This window comes from Arachis ipaensis, chromosome B1, assembly GCF_059453495.1.
Source record: "Arachis ipaensis isolate K30076 ecotype BB chromosome B1, ASM5945349v1, whole genome shotgun sequence".
Lineage (NCBI taxonomy): Eukaryota > Viridiplantae > Streptophyta > Magnoliopsida > Fabales > Fabaceae > Arachis > Arachis ipaensis.
Genome location: NC_142436.1, coordinates 1,502,496 through 1,529,895, shown reverse-complemented (window position 1 = coordinate 1,529,895; position 27,400 = coordinate 1,502,496). Strand labels below are relative to the sequence as shown.

General features: G+C 30.4%; 3 protein-coding genes and 1 long non-coding RNA gene across 4 annotated transcripts; 3 read left to right on the top strand and 1 right to left on the bottom strand.

Moving 5' to 3' along the window:
- Positions 1-88: 88 nt before the first annotated feature.
- Positions 89-1,586, top strand: LOC148575531 (uncharacterized). Its single transcript, XM_088500769.1, has one exon. It carries the CDS (start codon positions 123-125, stop codon positions 1,221-1,223), a length of 1,101 nt encoding a protein of 366 aa, XP_088356895.1. The 5' UTR covers positions 89-122; the 3' UTR covers positions 1,224-1,586.
- Positions 1,587-2,220: 634 nt separating this feature from the next.
- Positions 2,221-2,999, top strand: LOC110266115 (uncharacterized). The gene has a single exon (XM_021110061.2). The coding sequence runs from the start codon at positions 2,278-2,280 to the stop codon at positions 2,806-2,808; it is 531 nt and encodes a 176-aa protein (XP_020965720.2). The 5' UTR covers positions 2,221-2,277; the 3' UTR covers positions 2,809-2,999.
- A 12,367-nt stretch (positions 3,000-15,366) lies between these two features.
- On the bottom strand, positions 15,367-18,566 carry LOC107630911 (uncharacterized). Its single transcript, XR_015902657.1, has 3 exons — positions 18,077-18,566; positions 17,437-17,518; positions 15,367-16,378 (listed from the first exon to the last, which is right to left on the bottom strand). It is a non-coding gene; the product is annotated as an uncharacterized LOC107630911 (long non-coding RNA).
- Positions 18,567-25,783: 7,217 nt separating this feature from the next.
- On the top strand, positions 25,784-26,975 carry LOC107630731 (uncharacterized). The gene has a single exon (XM_016333982.3). The coding sequence runs from the start codon at positions 25,843-25,845 to the stop codon at positions 26,809-26,811; it is 969 nt and encodes a 322-aa protein (XP_016189468.1). The 5' UTR covers positions 25,784-25,842; the 3' UTR covers positions 26,812-26,975.
- The last annotated feature ends 425 nt before the right edge of the window (positions 26,976-27,400 follow it).

The following is a 27,400-nucleotide window of genomic DNA, read 5'->3' as shown; positions in this document are numbered from 1 at the left end:
GAAGTAGAGTGTCCAAATGTGTTTTTTTTTTTTTTTCTTCCTATAAATATAGGCATCTCTTGTCATGAAACTAAGACATCAAATTTTGGGGTTTTCACTTTTCACAACACAAATACATTCCCATGGGAACCTCAAGGATTCTCTGCATTGTTTTCTTTGTGATTTTGGGTTTAGGAATATGTTCTGCTGCAAGAACACTCCTCACGCTCGGTGTAGAAGACCAGCAACTCAATGATCATGGAATCATCCATGGTCATGATATTGCTCTGGATCTACACCATAGGTGCCATAAACACCGTGGATGTAGGAGATCTTATTATGGCGGCGGAGATGGTGGAAACGGCGGAAATGGTGGAAACGGCGGAGGAGGTGGAAATGGTGGGTATAATAATGGCGATGGTGGAAATGGTGGACGTGGTGGAAACGGCGGAAACGGTGGACAGGGTGGGAACGGCGGAGGCGGCAGAAATTGTGGAAACGGTGGACATGGTGGAAATGGTGGAGGTGGTGGAAACGGCGGGTATAACGGAGATGGTGGAAATGGTGGAGGTGGTGGGAACGGTGGGTTTAATGGTGATGGTGGTAATGGTGGAAAAGGTGGAAGTGGTGGCTTTAATGGAGATGGTGGAGACGGCGGAATCGGTGGAAACGGTGGGTTTAATGGAGACGGTGGTAATGGTGGAACTGGCGGAAGCGGTGGAAAATTCGGAGATGGTGGAGATGGTGGGAAAGGTGGAAGTGGTGGGTTTAATGGAGATGGCGGAGACGGTGGAACCGGTGGAGGTGGTGGGGTTAATGGAGATGGTGGCAAAGGTGGAGGGGGTGGAAATGGCGGGATTAATGGAGATGGGGGAAATGGTGGAGGGGGTGGAAATGGTGGGGTTAATGGAGATGGCGGAGACGGTGGAAATGGTGGAAGTGGTGGTGTAGGTGGGAATGGCGGAGATGGAGGAAACGGCGGTGACGGCGGAGGTGGAGGATATGGAAATAGATATGTTATTTGGAAAACCAAAAGAGATAATATAGAAGAGAGTGAACATGTAAGATATGGAGGTAGGGGATCTCTTAGCTTTGGTGGCAAAGGAGGAGACGGTGGACACGGCGGAAACGGAATACACGGAGGTGGTGGTGGTGGAGGTGGCGGTGGAGGAGGAGGTGGAATAGGTGGTCAAAATGGTGGAAGAGGTGGAGATGGGGGAAGTGGTGGAGGTCATCACCCTTAAGCTAAGATATTATATGAGATGCTTCTATTTCAATTCAAAAATAATACATAGTGCTTTTTCATTATCCTAATAATATAATAAATAAATAACAATGGTAAAATTAGCCAAAGTATTTTCAATATTAAAAAAAAATTAGCCAAAATTTAGGGGGTGAGGAACTGAGGATGCTTTATATATGGAATTCAATGATATTGGTAAGTTATGTATGTTGATTGTCATTACATGCATGCATGAATGAATGAATGCAAAATATAAATGTGTAATGGTGTGGAAGACACATATTTCACCTTAGCTGAATGCTATGATTCCTACAGTTGCCTAATTTATAAAAAATATTAAAATAAATAATTTTTAAATATTTAATACTTAAGTACAATAAATTCGACACCAAGTTTAAAAGCAGAATAAATTTTGCCTTCGCTTTATTATCATCAGATGTTTGATACATGGCTCCATTGCTTTTATTCCATTTTTTTTTTCTTCTTAGTGATGGACAATAATAATGATATTTTTATTTTTAGGGTAAGACAATATGTGATGTAATGATTTTATGCTGATGTGTAATTAGTAAGTCAGCATTTCATCTTTTTTAATAACAATATATATTTCTAAACTTATTTCTAAAGTTGTGTAAGAATTCAATAAATAAATAAAACAAGAAAAAGTCTAATTAAATAACAATTTATTTAGAAAAATGCTAGGGCCAGCAATTTTTGTGATTTGTAGCCATCAAATAGCTATTAATGATGATTTTAATAGTATGAGATTAATGTGAGATTTCATCCAATAACTCACTTTTCTTTATTAGTTACATGCTGGTTAGAATTTAACAAAACTGCTGGTCCTCTAGACTTTTCTATTTATTTATTTATTCGCTTGATGAATATAAGTTATTATCTTTTCCAAGGTCTAATCTTCAATGATGAGGTTAGTCCACTAAATATTCCATCAACGGTGGTGCTGTTTCTTTAGTTCCTATATATATACCCATCATCTTCATGAACCTAAGGCATAAATCAACTAGGCTTTTCACAAACAAATAAACTCCGATCCGATGACAAGCCCAAAGTTTCTGATTCCCGTTGTTGTTTTCATACTAGTTTTTGGTGGCTTAGGAATATGTTGTGCCGCCAGAACACTCAATAATCATGGCGATGATGGTGTTGCTGCTCCACATCTCTTGAAAAATGGCCGAGTTCATGCTGATCGAGGAAGATGCCGGGATATTGATAGAGGAGTTAGTGTTGGGTACTGTGATAAAATAGGAAAAGGTTCTGGCGGCGGACAAGGTTATGCTGGTGGAGGTGGAAAAGGTGCTTCAACTGATGATCCCGGTGGAAATGGTGGAACAGGTGGAGATGGTGGTGGTGCTGGTGATGGAGGATATCGTGGCATAGGTGGAAAAGGAGGAGCTGGCGGAGACGGTGGTAATGGTGGAAACGGAGGAGACGGTGAAAACGGTGGAGATGGAATAAATGGAGGTGGTGGTGGGGGAGGTGGCGGCGGCGGAGGAGGTGGGATAGGTGGTGAAAGAGGTGAAGATGGGGGAAGTGGTGGTGGCGGCTATGGTTATCATCACCCTTAGACATGATAAGAAATAAATAATTAATAAATGATATTTGTACTACTCTTAATCTAAAATAAGTTTGACTATATATAAATCTTGTTTTAATTTGTAATTTATGTAAATTGATATAATGTTTGATTATTTTAGCAATAGTTCATTAATCTCTATAAAAGTGCAATTTTTTTTTAATTCCCTTAAGTTATTAATAACATTTTTGTCAATTTTTGTCAGTTTTTATTTATAATTGTGTTTAATAAAAATATTTTTGTTGATGTGTCTAATAAAAATATTTTTTTTATAATTGAGTATAATAGAAGTGTCTTTATAGATGTATTTTTTAGATGTATCTCTTTATAGATGTATTTAAAATATAATAATTAACTATTATTGACAATAAATTGACAGATAATCTATTGGTACCCTATACTTTTTTTTTTATTATATAAATAAACGTTCTTGTAGCTCACAAATCATAGTTCAAATAACATAACTTTTTTTATTTTCATTTAAAGATTTTAGGTTTGAATCTTATTCCTAATTTAAAAAAAAAAACATTCGTATATAATAATATAAACGAAAACTGTTATTTTTATATAAAATTGATAATTAAAAGTTATTAATTAATATAATTAAATTAAGTTATTTAACAATTTTTAATTATTATCTTCACATAAAAATAACTCCATATAAATTTTTATCGAAATATAAATGAATAATATTAAGAGACTATATATGTGTAGCTAAAAAAAAAAAGATAAATAACAAATAGAATCAAAGTGTGTTTAATGAAATCGCATGTATTTTAAATCCTCTAGTTGAATTTAAATTTGTTTCTACATACAAAACTTTGTGGAGTATTATTTTATTTTGTTTTTTTTTTTTATAATTTTGAATTTTAACTTATTTTCATTCTATGTACCCGGTAGAAATAAATATATAAAATATATGTTATAGTACTGATTTTGAAAATTTTATTATTAGTTTTTTTTTGAAGTTTTTTTATTATACAAAAATTTAATTATTAATTAAAATAATTATACATATATGAACAGAAAATTCTATTGTGAATTTTATTTTATTTTTATATTTTTACTACAAAGTAATTTTTATTTTTGTTAAAAAAACAATCCTTCTGCTAATTATATATTTAGCTTTAAGCAACATTTTAATAAGTTTCATATTAGGTGAATTATATTAGGTAAATTTGATTAAATTATATCTATAAATTATTAGTCACAACATATTTTTTTCGAGTTAAGTTTTAAAATAGTACTTAAAATTATACTGAGTCTTAAAGTAGTCTTTAAAATTAATAATTACTCAATTTTGTCCGTAAATTTGCACTCCAAAACTTCTACTAGTTCCTACAACGCTTTTCGTTCATCGGAACTTTAATTTGAAACGACGTCGTTTTGAAAAAAAACAAAAAAAAACAAAAAAAAAGGGGAGAAGACCTGTCCCCTTTCTTTTCCCCTTTTGCTTCTGCTTCTCCAACTTGTCGCCTTTCCACTTCTACTTCCCCAACCTGAGACCCTTTCTCTTCCCCTTCTCCTTTTCCAACCTGACGCTCTCTCCCTCCCTAACCACACACTCACACTCACAACACTAAACACACGGAGGTCTCCTCAACCCTCGCTGTCGCCGCCTCTTGTCGGCCTCCGTTTCAGTGCCGCACCGCTCATCTCCCTCCTCAACCTAGTCTCTCACATTCAAACACAGTGGAGGCAGAGGCAGAGCACAAAGTCTCAACCTTCTCTGTCATTGCCGCGTTGCTCCCCAGCCTCTATCTCGTCGTAGCGCCGCTCGCCAGCCTCCATCTCGTCGCCCCGCCGCTCGTCAACCCCTCTGCGTCAACACATCGTCTCGTTTCTTGCCGTCGCTGCTCGCTTTTGCCTTTCTCTCTAGTCTTCCTGTCACTGTTTGCGCATCGGCGATCTTCTTTTGTCTCTTCTCTGCCTCCCTCTACTTTCTTCTTCTCTCTTCTGGCTCAGTTCTCTCTCTCAGCTATGGTGAGTTTTTTTTTTTTTAGTTATTCAATCATTGTTCTTTAATATTCTGGGTGATTATTGCTGCTGATCATGTTTTAATATAACAATAATGATTGATTTTAGCTATTTTCTATTCTGTAATTATTATTGGTTTTTTTATTGTTGCTATTTTTTGTACTTGTTGCTGTTTAGGTTGATTGATGCTTGCTATTCAGGTTGATTGATTTTTTCTTATTGATGCTGATTTGTTTGTGATATTTTGTATTGCTGGTTTTTATTTTTGTGATCTATTGAAGAAGAAGAAGAATAGAGTTAAAGAATAAGGGATTATGGTTTTAAAAGGGGATTACTGTTTTTTTTTTTTTTAAATATAAAACGACGACGTTTTAATAGAAATTAATCCAACTTAGCTTTCCGATGAACAGAAAATATTTTAAGGACCACTATAAATCAGAGAGTATAATTTCGAGAATAAATTTAAGTAATTATTAACTTTAGAGATCACTTTAAAATTTAAGTGTAATTTTAGAGACTATTTTAATACTTAACTCTATTTTTTTCATAGTGATTATGATCTCTAAATCTCTTTCGAAAAAATACTAATAATTCTCACAAGTAATCAATACAACGCTAATAATTCTCCCAAGTAATCAGTACAACCCAGAAAGGCATGAAGCACAAACATCATGTTGGAGCATTATATTTCTCATGCAATAAAATCAAAGAACTATGCAAACATGCAATACAAAAGGGATAAGCATTTAATTCTCCATTATCGTGGGACAAGTTGGATATATAAAGGTCAACTCTACCTTTTTTCCATTTTGCCTCTTTTGGCCTATTTTCACCACTTTTTTCCCCTTCAATCTTGAACACAAATTTCGGTTTTTTTGATGGCGTTTGTTTTTAGAGATTGAAATTGAGATTAAAAGATTGAAACTTAGTATTATATTTAGTAAATTAAATATTAAAATTAAAATTTTAATTTTAAAATATAAAATTTTAATTGCTTAAATATTTTCAAAAAATAAGGATGCATAAGACTGAAATTTTTTAATATAGAAACTAAAATTTTAATAATATTTTTTTTTAAAATATATTTATTTAATTTTTTAAATTTTAAATTTATTTTTCAATTTTTATATTTATCTTAAACTAAATATAATATTAAAATATAATTAAATCAATACATTTTATACCAAATACAATTCAAAGACTTAATTTAATCTCTATCTCTTAATATCAATTTTTTTAATCTCGTCTCTATTTTAAACACAGTCTTTAATTTGTATTAATTATTTTTGCATCCAAATATAATTAGTTCTTTTATGTCTTTGTCCATATATTATGAGCCTCAAAATACTAACACTTAAAAGATTGTCTCACATCAAGAGGTAATACCTAAAAAAATTTAAAATCCTAGACTCTCATATCATTTAACAGTTAATTTCGTGGTGATATAATTCTCTTAAGATCTTCTAACTACTCATTATATTACTATTTTCATTGGGAGTTATCAAATAATGGCTATTGGCCACAATAGTCAAATACAGAAAACATAAATTAAATATTCAAATAAATAATTATCAAAATTTTTTTAATTTTCAGAACCCAAAATAGAGCAGCAGTATAGATAGATAATCCTAATAAATTATAATTTATAGAATATATTATGATTGATACATCATATATTACAATTATAAAAAAAATTAATAATTTTCAGAACCCAAAATAGAGCAGTATAGATAGATAATACTAATAAATTACAATTTATAGAATATATTATGATTGATACATCATGTATCTAAACATATAGTTGGTATTAATTTTGATTTTAATTTCATGCTAATTTGTCATTATAATTAAATTTAACTTATTCCTAACCTATAAATAACAATCTTTGTTGAATATCACACAAATAATATCTGATGAATATATAGTTTTCTAGAGAAAAAAATAAATATATACAGATTATAATTAATTCTAATATGGTGTGAGTCTTCATATCTACTTAGCTTGAATTATAATTTGTCCTACCATGACTCATTCTTGTTTAGTTTGTGTCTATTTATTCTGCTTCAATATTATTCTTGACTTTGCCACTTCTATTTGATAATCAAAAAATAATGTTTGGGAGTCAAAAAATTTTTTAGCTATTTTTTAAAAATTATTTTATTTATTTTAAAATTTAAATCCTAAATAATAAAATTTTAAATTTAAACATTAAATTATAAATTATAAATTTTATGTCTTTTCGAAATAAAAAATATAAAAAGCACAACACAATAATGGGTGTTGGAATAAAGAGAAAAAAAATGCATTATTCATTCTACAGAAACTCAGGTATTCTTAATTTTATGTGAAGGTAATATAGTTAAGAGTGTTAAATAATTTAAGAGATTTAACTAAATTATTATCTAATAATGACTCTTAGTTAATAACTTCATATTAAGTTAATTATACCTGTTCATTCCTTACATATCATGAGCTTAGTCCACTAAATATTTCATCAAGGGTAGGTGGTTGAGGAGATGGTTATCTTCTTCATTCTTTATATATATATATATATATATATATATATATATACCCATCTTCGCAACATTCATGAGCCTAATAAGGCATAAATAAAGTAGGGTTTTAATTTCAAAAATAAATTCCGATCCGATCCCATGATGATAACCCCAAAGTTTGTGATCACCGTTGTTTTCATGGTAGTTTCGACTTTAGGAATATGTGGTGCCGCCAGAACACTCTTCACCGATGACCATGGCCATCATGGTGTTGCTGCTACACATCCATCGAGAAACGGCCATAGACAGAAAGATCGCGGCGGAGGTAATGGAGGACATCAAGATGTGTATAATGACAGGGTTGGAAAAGGTGCAGGTGGTGGCAATGGTGGGTATGGCGGAGACGGCGGTAGAGAATCTGGAACCGGGTCTGGCTATGGTGGTGCTGGTGGAAACGGCGGAGGTGGAGCCGAGGGTGGGTTTGGTGGTGATGATGGACACGGCAGGTACGGTGGAAATGGTGGATATGATAATGGAGATGGTGGGAATGGTGGTGGGTTTACTGGAGATGGTGGATATGGTAGCATAGGTGGAAAAGGAGAAGATGGTGGAGACGGCGGAAATGGAATAAATTAAATGGAGGTGGTGGAAATGGTGGGTATTCCGGCGGTGGTGGTGCTGGGGGTGCCGGAGATGGAGGATATCGTGGCATAGGTGGTGGGAGAGGCAGCGGCGGTGGAGGAGGTGAGATAGATTGTGAAAGAGGTGAAGATGGAGGAAGTGGCGGCAGCTATGGTTATCACCCTTAGACACTGTATAATAAATAATTGATAAATGATATTTTGTATCACTCTAGATACAACATAAGTTTGATTTTTGTATATGATATGAGTTTGTTTCTTAATTTATGTAAATTGATGAGGTAAGTTCTAAAAATTCTTTCTGACATTAATTTTGTGTATTAAAATTGTTTTTAAGATTTTGTTCGGTTGCCGGGTTTCGAACGGGTCAGGTAAGTGGAGCAGGCGAAAAGATAAGGGAGATCTAGACCTGATTGATAAATGGACGGGTTTTCTGAGTTGTGGAGCTGGTGGGTGGAAGACGGAAACTTGGCGACATTCCGAGCAGTTGTGTTGGAGAGGGGGGAGCTACCTGCAATGATACTCCAACGTTCTTGTAGAGATCGTATAAGTGGCAGTGAGAGTAATGGGTTAGTGACGTACCTAGGAAGAGGGGTAGGATCCTCTCCTTATATACCCTGTTAGTAGGGCAGGTCCCACTAGATATAGATCTTTTTTCTAAAAGTTTCTTTGTCTAGCTGCCATGAGGCTGGCTGCTAGGGGGTGCTATTCCATACATTACTCGCAGTTCAGGTGGGCGATATCCGCCGGATCGGCCACTCGAGTCGGAACTCCTGATCACCTTGACGGGGCCAAAATAGATTTTAACTGAATAAATTATATTTTTGAGATTAATAAAAATGTATTAAGTTAATTATGAATTCAATTTTTTTAATGATAAATGATGTGAGGGTTTAATGATGTAGATCGTTAATGATACATGTTTAATAATTTGATCATGTGTAATAGTATAATGATATATTAATTAGTAATATATGACATATTAATTTAGACGGTTATTTCACAATACTATTGATCACGTATCAATTTGTGTCGCATATCACACCAGTTTATTGCAAATGTAATTTACGGGTTACATGCATGAATGCAAAATGGATGTAATGGTGTGAAGGACATATATATCAATTTATTATTATTGTAAAATGCTTTATGCATTATTCCATTTACTTTCGACTCTCATCAAAACATTATATATGCACATAACTAATTAAGGGAATTAAAAATCACTTAATTAAACAAATTAAAGCAATGGTGGAATTTAGCAAATGGTGATTTGGATTTTCAGTAAAAAAATAAAAAGTGAAAAGCGATCCATAAAATGAACGAGTAATCAAGTTTAGATGGGATAAGGCAGTTATTTTTCACCCTCAAAAAAGGATTCTAACAACTTCTGAAAGAGGAGATTTCAAAACAAAAAATAATTACTCCAAAATTAAGGATGCATTTAATTTATTTTTGGACGCACTGAAAAATTAAAAGGATCATGTGAAAAAAAAAAATAACAACAGACTACCTACAATTCAAGAGCTGAGGCCAAACCCAAATCCATTATCATCTGCATTTGTAACCTAATCCATTATTAACAAGTAGTCACTTCTGTCCAAAAAAAAAAAAAAAAAACAAGTAGTCACCCAAAACATCTGTATTGAATGATGCCTTTGGGGATTTTAAGCTTATTTATTAAAACGTTAAAGAATGCAAAGGAAAAAAAATAGAACTCCTATCTATGACAAATTAATTTTTGATTTGTGGGACTAAAAGATGGTACATAAAAAAAAATCATTAAAAAACTGTAATATTATATAACCAAATAAAAAAGGAAAATGAAAAGATAAGAAACAACTAATAAGCTTGATCCAAATGTACTAAAATCATCCAACAAAAAAATAAAATAAAATCATTGTCATTTTGTACAAGAAATATTAATCTTATTTGTTGGTATTCAACTTGATCCATTCTGGTTAGGTAAAATTGACAATCCAACTCAAAACGGATTAAGTTAAGAGCAGAACTGGTTGATTTGCGAATATAGTCAAATACAGATTTAGAACAAACCCTACCTAATCTACCCACACAATTATATGTATAAAATTAAAAATTATTATTATTATTATTATTATTATTATTATTATTATTATTATTATTATTATTATTATTATTATTATAAATTTTAATATGACTATACTATGGTGATTATGGTGATTATGCAAGTGTTATTAAAATTAAAGTCATATTTTTTTATATTTTAGTAATATTTTTTTTAAGTAATACTTTTTAAAAATATTGTTTAGCAATAAAAAAACGTTACTTTAATTTTAGCTATATTTTTTAAAATATTATAGTCATAATTGTCACGGTAATATATAGACATATTAAAATGATCCTCTATATATATATATATTAAAGTAAATGAAAGTTGAACTCATATATTCTTATTTTTAAATATTCATAGAACTACTAAACTAATCACTTCAATTGATATTAGAATAAGAACTTAACGACAGATTGATAATTATGTTATTTATAATTTTAACATGTATTTTATATGATTTATTTTGTTGTTTTTAATTTTAGTTTCGACTTAATTTTGTATGTAATTTCTGTTTTTATTAGTGTGTTTCTAAAATATAGATTGATTAAAGCATTTAATTGAAAAATTTAATTTTGTTGCGAGTAAGATCGGTTAGAAATAAGATCCAATAAATTAATGATATTCTTACTAAATAAGATCCAAATTAAAACTCAATAATGTATAGTGAGAATACGACTCTACATATTTCTTGCACTTGCCGTATAAAATCAAATAAATCTGCGCTTCATTGAAATTTGAGAGGCGTAAAGCAAAAAGGGCCAATCCCACTACCCGAGTTGGATAAAGAAAAAAAAAAAAAAATACTGTAATGTTAATTTGTTGCATATATGCTCATTTCTAAAAATTCCTTCCTATAATATTTTGCCTAACAAATTTCCTAAGCGGAGAAGGAGAACAGCTAATCTGCTATTTTATTTATTATTTTAATGAGTACTGTAATATTTATTTACTTGGAGTGCATTAATTTGGCCAATTATAAATATATATAATAAAATATTAAAAAGAAAAGAGTTTTACATTTTTTTCTTCTAAAAGTTTAAGGAGCCAGAGTTTGAGAGGATGTTTTTATATTAAAAAGAAAGAGTAAATAACTATATATTTCTGATTACGAAAAATTTAAACGTCGACAAAATTAATCATTAAAAAATAAAATTAAAATTATACCTATAAAAAATAAATTATGTTCAACAAAAATAATTAATTATTAATTTTTTATTGTTTTTATTAAAAAATTTAATTCCAATACCCAAATTACTCCATTCTCTTCCATTATCTTAAATCTTTTAAAATTTTTAACTCAAGTTTTTGTTACCAACAAAATCACTATCTCTTTTTCGCAAATTTTGAATACTACCATCACCACCACCATCACTGTCAACATCACCGTCAATACAACTCATCAATAAAATCGAGACAGAATGAGACAAAAAGAGATAAACTACTAAAAAAAGATAAACAAAGCCAGGAACAGTAACGAAGAGCAAAAATTATCAACGCCGATGTCTTCAAAAATCATTAAGCTCGGGAGAAGTGTTGCTTCCGTCATTGAAGCGGTTCTGCCGGAGACGGCGACAGAAGAAAGATGCTCTAGCTCTAACTCTGATATATTCCCGGCGTCTTCTTGTTGCAGCAATAGATCCGTTGTCAGAGAAATTGAAAGGTTATTATAGTTGTTAGAGAAATTGAATAAAAGCTATAACTCATTTCATTTTCTATATAAATTCTCTAAATTGAAAAAAGTAGTTATTATTTGAGCTTACAGATTTTTATTGAACTTTTGTTTTGTTTGCCCCTTACTTTGATTGTTTCTTCTTACTTTATTTTCCGTGATTCTCATGTTTGTGTGCGAAGCAGTCTTTTGGTGGCAAACTATTGAAGAGGATTGCAAGAAGAAAATCAATGGTTGCTAGCATAATTGTGTTTAGTTTATCTCTTTTGTTTTACTCTCTGTGATTTTGTTGTTAAACAGAGAGTTGAGTTGAAGAATTTGAAAGGTTAAAGATAATAGAAGAGATATGGTTATTATGGGTATTTTGATTAATTCTTTAATAAAAATAATAAAAAATTAATAATTGGTTATTTTTGTCGAAAATAATTCATCTTTGATGGATATAACTTTAATTTTATTCTTTTAGTTTTATCAACATTCGAATCTTTTGTGGTTAGAAATGATTATTTACTCGAAAAGAAAACTATAATGGATGTTTTTATATTGAAAAATAGATAGATCAAGTTCGTCTTTATTAAAATTTAATCGTTATTTTGAATAATAAAAACAATGAGGATTGAATTTTAAAGGGTGAATATCCAACCCAACTCCTAACAATTACTTCGAAAGAATAACGAGACCCTCAACAAAATAAAAAACACCCTTTTTTGGCTCCTAATCTTTATTTTTATGGGACTGATTAATCCTTGTGTCAATGATAAAAAATATTAATAGAGGGGCTAATTAGTTTCATAAAAATAAAGACTAGGAGTAAAAAAAAATATTTTTTAATTGAGGGCCTAATTATTTTTCGAAGTAATTGTTAGGGACTGTTTATAATTTTCCCGATTTTTTTTAAACCATATTGTTATAGATGGTTTGATATCACATTAAAAGTTATATCATTTAACATATTAAATTCTTAGATAAAAATACATATATAATTTTTTTTTTGTTTACAGTGTCTTTCAATTTAACAAGGCAAATATTAATTCATCGCGAATTTAAGTTCGATTTAAGGGTCTACCACTGATTAATTATCAATGAGTTACTACATGCACAAAATATAATTCTAACTCCCAATACTTACTTAAATAGATATATATATAATAATCGATGTATGAAGCTTTATCTTTGTAGCTAACAATCTCATTTTTTTGTGTCTATTCTTGTTGCCCCTATTAAATTGCTGTTAAAAATTAAACGGTCACGAGTTATTATATGTCATAAATAATTCAAGGGTTAAATATTTTTTTCGTTTCTAAAGTCTGATATAAAAATTAAAATTATTTTCGATTTTTTTTGTTATTAAAATCATTTTTAACGTTACAAAACGTTATAAAATCATTCTTTTATCCATAAACAATATTTTTTAGACAATTTTATTCTTGAACAAAAATAAAGAACTCTCTTCATCCTCACCACTGTCTCATCATCATCACCATGAACTACCATAACAACAAAATAAATCTGTCTATTCATCATCACCATAGTTACACCATAAATCTAACTATAAAATAAATCAACAATCCAGCAACAACAACATCCACAAAATTAGCAACAACATAAATTAAAAAAATTAAAAAGAAAGAACTCATGTATATGTTCTTTAAAAATAAAAAAAAATTAAAGGAAGAACAAAGAAGAGAGAAAGAAAGCCGTAATGTCTTCTCTTTTTTTTTTATTTGAAGAAACTTCTACTGGATGAAGTCTCTTTATTTTGTGATTCTTTAATTTGTGTGTGATTCAATCTTTGTTTATGTGATAATAGTGATGGTGATGGTGATGAGAAGAAGATGAGTGGGGTTAGTGTTAAGGGAGAGTAAGAGTTTGGGACAACAAGAGAGAGAAAGAAATTCGACGATGATGATAAAGAGAGTTAGGGGTTAGTGATGAGGGAGAGGAGACTGAAAGAAAGAGAGAAAAAGAAGCTCGATTATGATGATGAAGTCTGAAAGGGGGTTGGGAATTAGTGGGGAAGGGAAGGGTTTTTTATTTAGAGGATAAAATTGTCTAAAAAATGTGTTTATTGACAAAAAGATGATTTTATAACGTTTTATAACGTTGAAGATAATTTTAATAACAAAAAAAGTCGAGAACGATTTTGACTTTCACCCTAAACCTTAGGAACAGAAAAAATACTTAATCCATAATTCAACCACCTTAAGTAAAAGATAACTAGTATATAATAATGTTTGTTATATTTGATATATTGTATATAATATTTGGGATGAAATCCTTTTTCTTAAAATTTCAAAAAGTATCTCAATAATTTTTTAAAATTTTAAATAATATGTACGTAAATGATTCTATATATTATTTAAGATAAAAACTCACATACAATTATTTTTATGTAAAATTAATATTTAAGAACCATTAGATAATTTAACAAATTTAATTAAATAATTATTTAACAATTTTTAATTCTCAACTTCATGTAAAGACAATAGCACATGAGTCTTCACTATTATCTAACAATATTATATATTTAATTGCACCTATTTTGTATTTTTTGTGTTATCTATATATAATAAAACTAAACATATACTACTAAATTTTGCTATTTTAATTAATAAATTACAATAGTACCTAAAAAAACTGCCCAACAAACATGCTATTTTACTTAAACATACTAGTTTATCTAATTTTATTTTGATGGTCATAGGCCAAAAAAAGGTCCAAATAGTATCAATTTATCATTAGTATAAAAGATATGATAGCATATATTCACTACAAGAATAAAGCCGATTAACTACTACAAAAATTGTCGTAAAATCGTCGCTAATCTGACGCAAAATATGATTTGTGACGGATTAGCTACTGCCTAGCAACTAATGCTTTCCTCGCTAATTTCAAGTCGCAGATTAGTGAGACAAATACAATAGTCGCTAATTTATCGGAAAATTTTTTTAGCGACTGAATAGATAGTCGCAAATCCATCACTTTTATAAAAGCTAATTCCATAGAAGAAATAGACTAAAAGGTAGTCGCTAATTAGCAACAAACTCTACTACAGCAGAATCATCGCTAAATCCAAACTAACTTTGTAGACAAAATGGAATGCTTAGTTGACGCTAATTAGCAAGGAATTTTTCCGAATCTAATTTGTCGCAAATTGTCCGCTAATATAATCGCAAATCTGCCACATTTTCTAGCAAATCTACAGTTAATATTTGAAAATCCTTAATCAGATTTGTAGGAATTTTGTCGCTAAACTAAAACTATTCTAAATAAGAAAGTAGAGTTATGAAGTAATCACTAATTTGCTAGGAAATAATACGTAGTCAATTAGTTGTAATACTATCGCAAATATCATCGAAAATTCCTTTTAAACCAGTAACAAATCGATAGGTATCTCGCACTACAAAAACAGGCTTTTGCCACACTTTTAAAACGTGCAAAAGAAGTGTAGCAATATTTTTTCGCGCGCTTTTAAAGCATGCCGAAAAGTGGACATATAGCCACGCTTTTAGAAACATGCCGATTGAGTTGGTTTTGGCTACGCTTCGAAAGCGTGCCAATAGGAGACATACAACCACACTTTTGATGCGTGGCTTACTAGGTAGAACCTTTTGTCACGCATTCAAAGCGTGGCGTATTTCTTTGTCAAATTAAAAAAAGGGAGAAAATAAGAAAGTTTATAAAGAATTGATTTTTTATTGGTTTACATGAATTATTTACATGCTATAATTATAATTAAAAAAAATTACAATTCTATAACAAAACTAATAATTTAATTTACACACTACAAATGTAATGCAAATAAGCCAATAACAACCTCTGTTTCAAGCTAAAATATGGAGAAAAATGCTTGACCCATTTTTGGCAAATTTACCGAGAAATCATCAATTGAGTGTTGATTACCTCATCAGTTCTGCAAATTACAAAAAAGCAACACAGATCAATAAAAGAATGGGAAATCTTTTGTCTATACATGAGGTCATAGAATTATAAGGCAAACTAACCCATGATGCAGAACTCTACAAATGAATTCATAGAAGATGATCACCAAAGAAGTAGCAAGAAATTCAAAAAAGAAAAGGAAAGAAATTCATAATCATAAGGAATCCAACAGTCAAAATCAAGGCACTGCACTACACTACACAACATCATGTGATTCTTGTTTGATTATAATAGTTGACATGTAGACTTACTAATTGATCAGCAAGCATTAACACTGTCTTCAGTGTAAACTTCCTGTTGCAATAATTGAATAAATCTTCCAAGCTTGGTCCAAGAAGGTCAATAGCCATAATGTTGTAGTCTCCTTCAACTCCAAACCACTTTAGGTGGAGAATCCCAATTTCAATAAGGAACCAAATTGGATTACTCAAAAGAAAACATCATGATTATTTTATGAGAAACTTGGAGTCTTAATTATTTGATTTTACTATAAATGCATGATTTCAAAATTCATAGTTTTGATTGCATTAAGACTAGAAGATTCTGGACAACAATCATTTAAAATTTTCAAACTTGAGAAAGCAGAAACCATTTTTCAAGTGAAAATTTTCTATTAGGTAGTACCTAAGACTTTTAGCACAGACAATGCTGAAAAGAAATAGACGTATATATACTTACTCCCTTCTTGAAGAAGCACATATATTTGATTCATAATGAAGCTGTGGATGCTTTGTCTTCACAGATTCCTGAAAAATTTTGGAGGGTAGTAAGTTATCACGAAGAATTACACTATTATAAAGAATCAAAACACAGAAGAACGATGAACAATTCAAGACAAAATGGCATGTAAAAATTGAAGAAAAAATAAGCATGCATCCATAAAGCTTTAATGTGTCATTTCATTTTATATGCCACTTCATAACTCAGAGATCTTATCAATTCTACGTAACCTTAATAAGTATTGCTCTAATTATTGTCCTAAATTAAATGTAGATAGTAAGACAGACGAAATTTCCCATTTTTTAATGTTAAGTTCTTTAGATGTTTAGCAATAAATTATCTCAAAAGTCATGTATCCTAACTAGAATTCAAATATCTTTTTGGAAGAAATCTTGCTAATTCTTTTTTCTAATTTACTCTCCAGGTTTTTGAGGTCCCTGACAATCATATTGCTCAATGACTCACCCAGAATTTGCCTTATATATATATATATATATCAAACCGTCCACAAATTCACATGATTAAAAAAATCTGATCATTCCATATCTTTATTCATTCGTTTCTATCACTTTAAGCAACTCTACTTAGAATTGGAAGAAACATATTTTTAATGCTTAAAATTGAATGACATATGTCAAAGCCATTGTTTCAGACAACACCCAACTTGATTAAAAATGCACATATCAAAGAGATCAATTCTTTTAACCCTCAAGAAGAATGAGTAAGTAGGCTTTATTGAGTCATAATGTTTAAAAGAGACACTTTGGTTTTTACTTTTTACCAATCCCCTAAATAAGTTGTCAAGACAATTTCAATGCTTTCAATGGCATCCTCCAATGCCTCCAATCTTTTAATAGCCAATTTACAAACTGTATTTATACTATAAAACCTAAAGCTATAATCTTATTGTTCCTAAACTACATACATTATAATTTCTTTGACAAATGAACAATAAATTCTTCACACTTGGTTTCTAATTCTTATGCAATCAAAATAAGCACAAGATGCATAGTTGCAATTGCTACTATAAGCTTTGATCTAATAATATTGATGAGTCATAATGGGAGGTCTAGTTTCAGTTTACCTTCTTGTGCTTCAGTTGTGTTTGAGCTTCAATTAATGGTCGTGTGGGACCATGATGAGAGAAGGTTCTTGAACTGTGGGTCCTGTTTCACCAAACATCAAAGTTTGTAAATGCTCAGCTCTTACTACTTAACCCTTTCAAACAATCTTCAAACTCCTAAAATCATTGATTTCAAAAAAAAAAAAAAGAAATCTTATCCAGGTTGTTAAAGTTTCAACAAACCCTATTTAGCACAAACTCAGTAATCAAATAAATAAATAATTTCTCAGAAACAATCATCTGTTTACTCATTGCAAAAACATCAACATAAGCAAATTTCTTGTATACATCCTGAAAAGTTAAAATACAAAGATCATAAATACAGATATTTATTAATTAATCCTTGAACTATTAAACATAAGGTAAATCCAATAAAGATTGATATTAAACATTGTCAATCACTTTAACCCCAAAAAACTTTCACGGACAGAAACCCAAACTCAAAACTGACATCTAAATTTCCACAATGCAACAACTTAAAAGAAGTGGGAGTGAGCTTTGACGCCAAAAATAATAAATAAACGATAAAACTGATCAAAATTTCTTGAATTTGTAGAAACTTTGGGAACCATAGTTTCTGTTAGATCTATGGTTTATTTACCGAAAGCAATGTTGGCGGCAATAACGACATTGCGGAGGAGTCGGTGGGAAACAGTGGTGTAGAGCCTAAGAGCTGTTGCGGGGTTCGTCGGAGTGACAATGAGCGCTGCTGCGATGCCGCTGGCAGCGGCGGAGTCAGTAAGAGAGAGCTTCTTTCCTGCAAACCATGGAGAAAAGGACTGAGGATGGTAGAAAAGATCACTAACGATGGCGGAGAAGACGTCTGATGATGGAAGTAACGAACGGTGATAGCCGGGCAAAAATCGAAGATGGTGGTGTGGGGAAAAGGCTTGGGGTTGCTGGTTGCCGCCATGAGTGAGGGACTATTGGCCGTTACCGTGAACCGCCATGGTCAATGAGGAGCTTTTGACCGTCGGTGGCTACTGGCTAGGGTAGTATGCTCTCTGCTAGGGTTCAAATTTGGGAGAAGAGAAGAATGAGAGTGCTGCAGATGATTTTAGGGTTATGTTAAAAGATAAAAGGAGCTTATACGCAATTTTTAATTTGAAGCACCTGAAAAGGAAGCGCGCTGGCGCGTATTCGAGTGTTTTTAATTTTTAGAATTAAACATTTTTTAAAATTAATATAATTTGTTTTGTGTTTTGTGTTACTAATTTATTTATTTTTTTTGTTTTTAAATTTTTATTTTGAGTTTTTTTTTTGAAATTTAAATTTTAAAAAATCTTTTATAAGATAGATAAAATTTGTTTAATAAATACAAAAATATTTATGTAAATATTAATGATTTTGTATCAAAATAAATAAACTAAAATAATTTGTATTATTTTTTTAATTTAAAAATATTTCTATATTTTTTAATTTATATTTTTATAATCAAAATCTCATAAATTCAACTTAAATATACATTATTGGATACTTTGTATATAATAAAATTTATTTAAAATATAATTTATAGAGCAATATATATCATATAAATAAATAGTAAACAAATATTCGGCATTTTTTTTTGTTTGTTTGCACCAGGTATCCATCAGATCGGAAACCCAATGACTAATCTCTTGGGTATTGCAGAGGCAAAGTAGGCGAATCTCCCAAGCAAGCAAGTTCCATTCCCATTCTCCAGTGAGTATCGAACCCGGAAGAAATGGTTAAGGGACACAGACCCTCATCCATCTGTGCCAATTTGCGTTGGTATAAGTATTCGGCATTTGAATCTCATCTCGTGTATGTAATAATTTATTGGCTAATGACAAACTGTTAAATAAAACTCCAATTCATAATAGATTAATTCTTAACTTGTCAAGTTAAGGAATATCATGAAAAACAAAAAATAGTAAATATATATAATGAATGGACGACCACTTTAAAATATTTTATGATTTTTTAGTTTAATCTTAATATTTTAAAATCAAGCAAGACCCAGTTCGGATCATATAAACCAACTGGGTCACTAGTTTTTTTTAATTGAAAACTGTCTGGGTCAAACTGGTTTTTATTGGGTCGAAGCATAAGCAGTCTAACAAGTGGCTCGAAAATTAGATCTCAAATGATGATACAAATTGAAAATCTTTTAGACCAAATTGAAATAAAATAAAGTTTAGGACAATTTTTAAAATTTTTAATAAACTTTAAGAACAAGAAATATACTTTCTATTTTATTTTTTTTTTGCGACAAAAATATCAACTACTAAAAGAAGTAAACATTTCACGTTAAAAAACCTCTTAGAGTAGAATAATCAAACATTTTAAAATGTCATAATCAAACTTTTCAGGAGCACCAAAAATAGCCACCATAACATGTGTACACTTTTAAATGTATTATGATTATAAATTTGAACATAGATTAATTGTGTTATTTATGAAATTTGATTACATGTGTGAATTAAGTTTGGGTGTATTATTTATTAAATTTAATCATAAATATAAATATAGTCATTATATTATTATATATATTCCTAAATCTATTCTTATACATAGGTACATAGTTATCAAAATCGAACCGATAATTAACCCAGTTACATGACAGAATTATTGGGTTATTGGTTTAACTAGTGAGTCGTTGATTTACCGATTGACTCGGTCATAATTAAATAAAAATATAAAATTATAAAAACAAAATTAAAATTAGAAGTTAAAACTTAAAATGCATGTTTTCACAAATATATTAATAATAATCAAGTATCAATTCTTAGATATAATAACTTATGACACAAAAAGAGAAAATAAATTAGTCATTAATACAAAATACTTTTTCAATTTAAATGAACAACAGAAAAAAAATAACACAATCAGTATATCAATCTATGTTCATATATCATATGTTGTTACTTATTTGATCTTAAATTTGGTATCAATGTGAATTCATGTTTAAAAAGATAAAAAAAAAAATAAAAAAAAAATTCGTTCATAGCTTTACTATATAATACTAATTTATCACAAAAGTTAGCAAGGAGCATGTTGGTAGAGTGGCTAGGGTAGGGTGTTACAATCATAATGTTGTTAAGCGGTCGCTAATTCGTCACTAAATAAGCTTTTGATTAGTGACTCAATTGCGACCAGTTACTTCTAACATTTTCTCGGTTAGCATTGGATTTGTTATAACTCTGCGACGGATTTTCAACGAGATTAGCGAGTAATTTGCTACAAAATAGGTAGGATATAGCTTTTCTTTGCGACAATATTGCCGTTGCCAAGTCGCTCGCTAAATTAAACTTGCGACAATTTAGCGACAAAGGTATTTCGCTCGCTAATCAGCGACTTGAAATCAGCGAACGAAGTGTGTTGGTTATTAAATGGTCGCAAATTTCTCACTATTTAGGTCCTAGGCCTTCAATATCTGTATTTTCACTTTAGCGACTACTTAGCAAGGAACACTTCCCTAGCTGAATGATTTATCCGTTGCGACGAGTTAGCGACGACTATTTTCTGTCGCTATCCTAATTTTAAATTTTACAATATTATGTGACAAATTAGCGAGAAACTAGTCGCTCGCTAAAAATAAAAACTTTGGTGACAAATTAGCTAGGAAATTGTCCATCGCAAAATGCATTTCAAGTCTTTGTGACGGATTAGCTAGTAACATTATTCCTTACTAATTAGCCTTTTCGCACAAAGTTTATTTAGCGACGAACTAGTGTGTGAATTGTTTCTCGCTAATTGTATATCAAATACTTGCGACGAAATAGTGACAATAATATCCCTCGCTACTTTACTTCTATTCGATTGAACCCATAAGTGACTGATTTGCTAGAATATTGTCACTCGCTAATTAATTTGTGACAAATTAGCGATAAAATTTTTCTCGCTTTTTCTTTAGCTACAAAAGTCAATTTGCGAGAAACAAACTTACTCGTGAATCTCTCGCTAATCAGTCGCTTTGCTCAAGTTCGGATATTTTGTGACCGCTCATTAAATAATTTAATTATAAATACTGTTACCGATATAGTCATTTATGTTGCTTTCTTCTATCAATTTAAACTTTTAGAATAAATAATTTTATAATATGATATTAGAATTGTATATCCAAAAGGTTTAAAAATTATTCTTGATAAATTCTAAAAATAAAAAAATAACACAAGACAAATAAAAGAAAAAAAAATGCGTATGCAAAAATCAAGTAAACTTAAAAAAAGCTCTTATTTAAAAAGAATGTTAGAGATATAATCATTTATGTTACCTTCTCTTATTCATTTAAATTTTTAGAATGAATAGTTTTATGACAAATACTACAATTTTATCAATATATTAAAGTTATAAAAATATGAAAATTCTGTTATAAGTTGGTTTCGGAGAAGAAATTAAATCTATTATCAAATATATAATAGGAATTATTAAGAGGATTTGATGTGCAAATATTTTTTTATTTTCTTTATTATATAATTTATTATCTATTAATTATATAACGAAGATTGAGAGAGATTTGGTTTGTAATTTAAAAAAAAAAAATTTATTTTATATACATATTAAATAAATTTCTACTATTTCTTAAAGTTAAACCAAAGACTTCTTAATTGAAATATAAAATATTTATCATCATAATTAATTTCATACTTATTATTATTATTTATTAAATAAACATGCAAATTAATAAATTATTTATATAAAATAATAACAACATGGGATCGTGTGATGACATGATCCTTTTTACACTCTCAAAAGAGAATATTACAATAATTATAGGCTTACATAGGATGAACCTATATAGGTGTAGGACTTTTGCCACCCTTAACTGTCTACCACCTCACCAACCACCATCATCCACCACTGCCGACTTGAACAGTGAAATACTTAGCATGTTAATTTTTAGTTAGGGCTACCTTTTTTATTTTCATACATATTTATTCTATTTATATTATTTTAAGTTATTATTGTCCATGCATAATCATTATTTTAGGGCAACAAAGAATAAAAGTTCCATTGGTGCTCTTTATCAATCAAGAAATTTATGTGATTAATGCCTGGCTGGAAACCACTAAATAAATGCCAAAATCATAAAAGAGAATTTATTTGTAGTGGAATTCAGAATTCTCCTAGCTAGTGGCCAGAAAATCAAAAGGAAAAAAAAAAAAAAAACGCCGCAAAGAGGCATACACAATTGCACACTCTACAAACATTATTATAGGGATGAACGTGCGTTATAATCTATGATGCACGGAGACTGACACGGACACGGGACACGACACGATATGGGACACGTCGATACGTGAATTTTAAAATTTTACATGATACGGGGACACGCATATATATAAAATATAAAGTATTTTTTAGATAAATTGTAATGATATTTTGATATTTTATTGATATTAAAATATAAATTAAAATTTTTAATTATTTTTAATGTCTTATTTTAATTATATCAAGTATTTAAAATATTTTTTGTTTTAATAAATAATAATATATACTATATCTAAATTTATTTTAGGAATATATGTTAAGAATAAGACTGGACATGCGGACACGTGATGGTATTTAGGTGTGTCCAGACGTGTCTGGAGAAGAATTTTTTATTTTTTATTAAGACACGGTTGGACACAGCAGACACGCGTCTCGAACGAGTGTCGGTGAGTATCGTGTCCGACACGCGGACACGATAACTCAGCGAAATGTACCTGCTTCATAGGTTATAATGTAACATTTATATTGAGCAAGCCAAAAATAAAATAAAATAAAATAAAATAAAAAATCTTTGTACTTCGGATATATTGCATTGGGCAGTTATAATGTAACATTTATTTATACATGTTGTTCTTATGTTATGTTATCAAATATGGTTGACGTGAATTTAATTTGTACTATTGATGATTTGATTATCAGTATTTTTGTTTGAAATTTGTAAGCATTTTAAAAGTTTAAAATTTTTTAAAATATATCTTAATTTTAAAAAAGTAGTTGTGAAAAATAAAAAAAACTATGCATGTTGGATTTGATTATTAAGAAATTAGTCTTTTTTGTTTTGATTAGACAAATAATATAATATTTAAATTTTATTATTAAAAGATTGACTAATTCTATCCAAACATACTATAATTCTCTATTTTAGGGATTATTCATATTCCTTTAACATAGAACTATAGAAGACTTGGCCATGATTTCTGAAGATAATGAAGGAGGATATAGCTCATATATATGTGATAGAATATACCGTAAATATGGTTGAAATAAAAGAATAAAAAATAAAGATGTGTGAAAATTAAATTAGCACACTTTTACTATTCCCTCTTTTATTTAGTATATATGATAAAAAAAAGTTATCTTCTATACTATAAAACGAATATATACAAAAGAATTATATAGAAAAAAACTAGAGGTCAATACGAATTTGGTCGAATGAGATATGGCTAAAATTTTAATTTGATTTGCACTAAAATCATTTGATTCAATATCCGCAGTTTTTAAACTTTGATATGATTCGATCCACATATTTGTGGAAACATACGAATATTTTTAAAAGCTTATTTTTATTGAAAAAATTAATAAAATTTATTTTTCTAATCTTTTAAATATGTTTTCTCTTAAAATAATATTAAACATACTTCTCTTAAATAATAAAAATAAAATAATACATATATAATATTATTAGTTGAAATAAAATATAAAAAATATTTATTTATTTTTTTTTGCGGATATACAGGTCCGCGTATCCGATCTATTAGTGTGTGGATTGGATCAGATCGGATTTGATCTGATAATATTGCGGATCTATATTCACAATTTTTGAATCGAATTCGATTAAACACTGTGGATATGCGAATCGGATTTGATCCATCAACACCCCTAAAAAAACAATGCAAATATAATTTTTCTTTAATTTATACAGCAATATAATTTGTTAACTTATATCTTGATGTATCAAGACAGTTAGGTTTCTTCATTTGATTATTAATTACATTAACGAAAGTATGAGAATAACAATATAAAAAAAAAAATCCTCAATCATAATTCATAACTTATGTTAATCAATAAAGCATGATTTTGAGTTAAATACATTCATGAACACAAGAAGTTGCTTTTATAAAATGCTATGTGATTTTAGGTGCAATTTACATATTATATCGGTGTTAAATGTGAACACAATATATTTGTATGAGTGGGGAATAATCCATATCCAAAATTGAAAATAAGTACTTTTATCTATTTTTAATTTAATTTCTCTCTCATTGAAGTGAAGTAAGTGCTTTATTATCATATCATATATATTATGGGAAATTATCTTCAGATTTATAAAAAAACACAAGCTGATAAATTTTGGTTAGCGAAGTCAACAAAATATAATGGGTTACAGCAAAAGCACACGATATTGGGTCTCACGTTGCAAAGTGAGTATGTACTTGTATTGAACTAATTCACCAAGTTGTGGGGACAATATCATTGGAATTTAAATATTTTTTTATAAAAAATAATTACAATATTTTTATTATAAAAAATATTAAAATATTCTTTTATATATATATATATATATATATATATATATATATATATATATATATTAAAAATTTTAAATTTTAATTTTTTTATGTGTCATTATAAAGTTAAAATTTAAGATTTTTAAAATTAAAAAATATATATAATAAAAATATTTTAGTCATTTTTTATTAAAAAAAATATTAATTTAAATCGATTTAAAGTTTGGTTTACTAATTTTTTGACTAAATCAATTTGTATCATTTAATTTTGACAAAAATAATATAATTTAATTAATTATATATATTAAGTTTTAGTTAATAACAAACATTAAAAAAAAAAGACGTTTTAACCATTTTTATCAAAGCGTCTCCCTTAATAAAATATGGGAAATGTTAGGGAAACAATGAAAATTTTGAACAATATAAACAACCACCAATCAAATGAAAATACACTATACCCTAATTTAATGCTACTAATTAAATTTACTATTTTAACCCTATTAATTCACATTATTTATACATTGTTCAAAAATATTGTTAGTTACCTATACTTTTTCATAAATTATTTATTAGATTTAGAAGTTTAGCCAATATGACTTCATAAATGTGTCAGAAATGAACAATAATAATTTAAATTTATAAGAGGAATATTAAAATATTATCAGAATTGAAAAAATTAAATTAATAATTAAATAATAATAAAAAATAATAAATTCTGCCCTTCATATTTTTCTTTCTAAAATTCTATTTAATATTGTTAAATTTAAAATAATAAAGGATATGAGCTAATAAATTATCTTGTTTTCTAACTCTATGCATGTGCTTAGGCCAGTCATGCATACCCAAAATCTTTTCCTATATATACTCAACTTCTCAATGTAGGGTTTCATCGACAAGTGATCCAATGGCGAAGTCTAAGGTTCTAAGCATTGTTTTCTTTGTGTTGTTAGGTTTGGGAATATGTTCTGCCGCTAGAACACTCCTAAACTATGGTTCAGATCACTACATTGGTGGTTCTATCCATGGTGATATTGGTGGAGGAGGAGGTGGAGGATATGGTACTGTAGGTGGTTATGGAGGAGGAGCTGGTGGAGGAGAAGGTGCAGGTGGAGGATATGGTGGTGCTGGTGCTGGTGGACATGGTGGAGGAGGAGGAAGTGGAGGAGGTGGTGGTGCTGAAGGAGGTGGATACGGTGGAGGAGCTGGTAAGGGAGGTGGGGAAGGCTATGGTGGAGCAAGTGGAGGAGGTTACGCTGGTGGTGGTGGAGAAGGAGGAGGTGGTGGTGCAGGAGGTGGTGTTGCCGGGGGTGGATATGGAGGAGGAGCTGGCCATGGTAAGGGTGGTGGAGAAGGGTATGGTGGTGGGGAAGAAAATGGTGGAGGTTATGCTGGAGGCGGTGGTGGAGGTAGTGGTGGAGGAGGTGGTGCAGGGGGTAGCAGTGGTGGATATGGAGGAGGGGCAGGTAAAGGAGGTGGGGAAGGCTATGGTGAAGGTGGAGCAAATGGGGGTGGTTATGGCGGTGGTGTCGGAGGTGGTAGTGGTGGAGGAGGAGGAGGTGGTGCTGGAGGCTATGGAGGAGGCAAGGGAGGTGGAGCTGGTGGTGGATATGGTGGAGCACCTGGTGGAGGATATGGAGGCGGAGGAGGAAGTGGTGGAGGTGGTGGCGGCGGTGGCGGCGGTGCTGGTGGAGCACATGGGGGTGGATATGGTACTGGTGGAGGAGCCGGTGGAGGATATGGTGGTGGAGGTGCCAGTGGAGGTGGTGGAGGCGGTGGTTCTGGTGGTGGCTATGGTGGTGGTGGGGCACATGGAGGAGGATATGGTGGTGGTGCCGGTGGCGGAGAAGGTGGTGGCCACGGTGGATATAATTAAGCTCCTCTAACCATAGTATTAACAAGAATAAGGTATGAGTAGAGGATGCTTTAATATAAGAGAATATTACACTTCCTAAATGTAATTTACGTATTACATGCATGAATTCATCAAAATGGATGTAACGGTGTGAAGGACATATATATCAATTTATTATTCTAAAATGCTTAATGCATTATTCCATTTCCTTTCCACTCTCATCAAAACATTATACATATAGCACTTAACTAAACAAATTAAAGCAATGGTGATTTGGACTTTCCCTAAAAAAAATTAGAAAGTGAAAAGTAATCCATAATCAAGTTAAGATGATTTGATAAGATTCACATGTAATGGGAATTGTTCACATGCACAATATATAGTCACATTGGTTGAACATAAAAAGGAAGTTTTCGTTTGGGCAGGCTAATGAAATAATAATTATATTAGATCTTTCTCTAAATATTGCTTTACTTTTAAAATTATTCACACTTTTTAATTAATTGCATACAATAATACATGGACTACATATCGAAAGAAACCATGGCGTACCCTGCTACGCATAAAACAATAAGTATGCTGGCTGAAACTGTGCTTCATTTTTATCCGC

What these genes read in the sequence shown, in the direction of transcription:
- LOC148575531 (XM_088500769.1), top strand. Translation starts at nt 123, where the DNA reads ATGGGAACCTCAAGGATTCTCTGCATTGTTTTCTTTGTGATTTTGGGT.
- LOC110266115 (XM_021110061.2), top strand. Translation starts at nt 2,278, where the DNA reads ATGACAAGCCCAAAGTTTCTGATTCCCGTTGTTGTTTTCATACTAGTT.
- LOC107630731 (XM_016333982.3), top strand. Translation starts at nt 25,843, where the DNA reads ATGGCGAAGTCTAAGGTTCTAAGCATTGTTTTCTTTGTGTTGTTAGGT.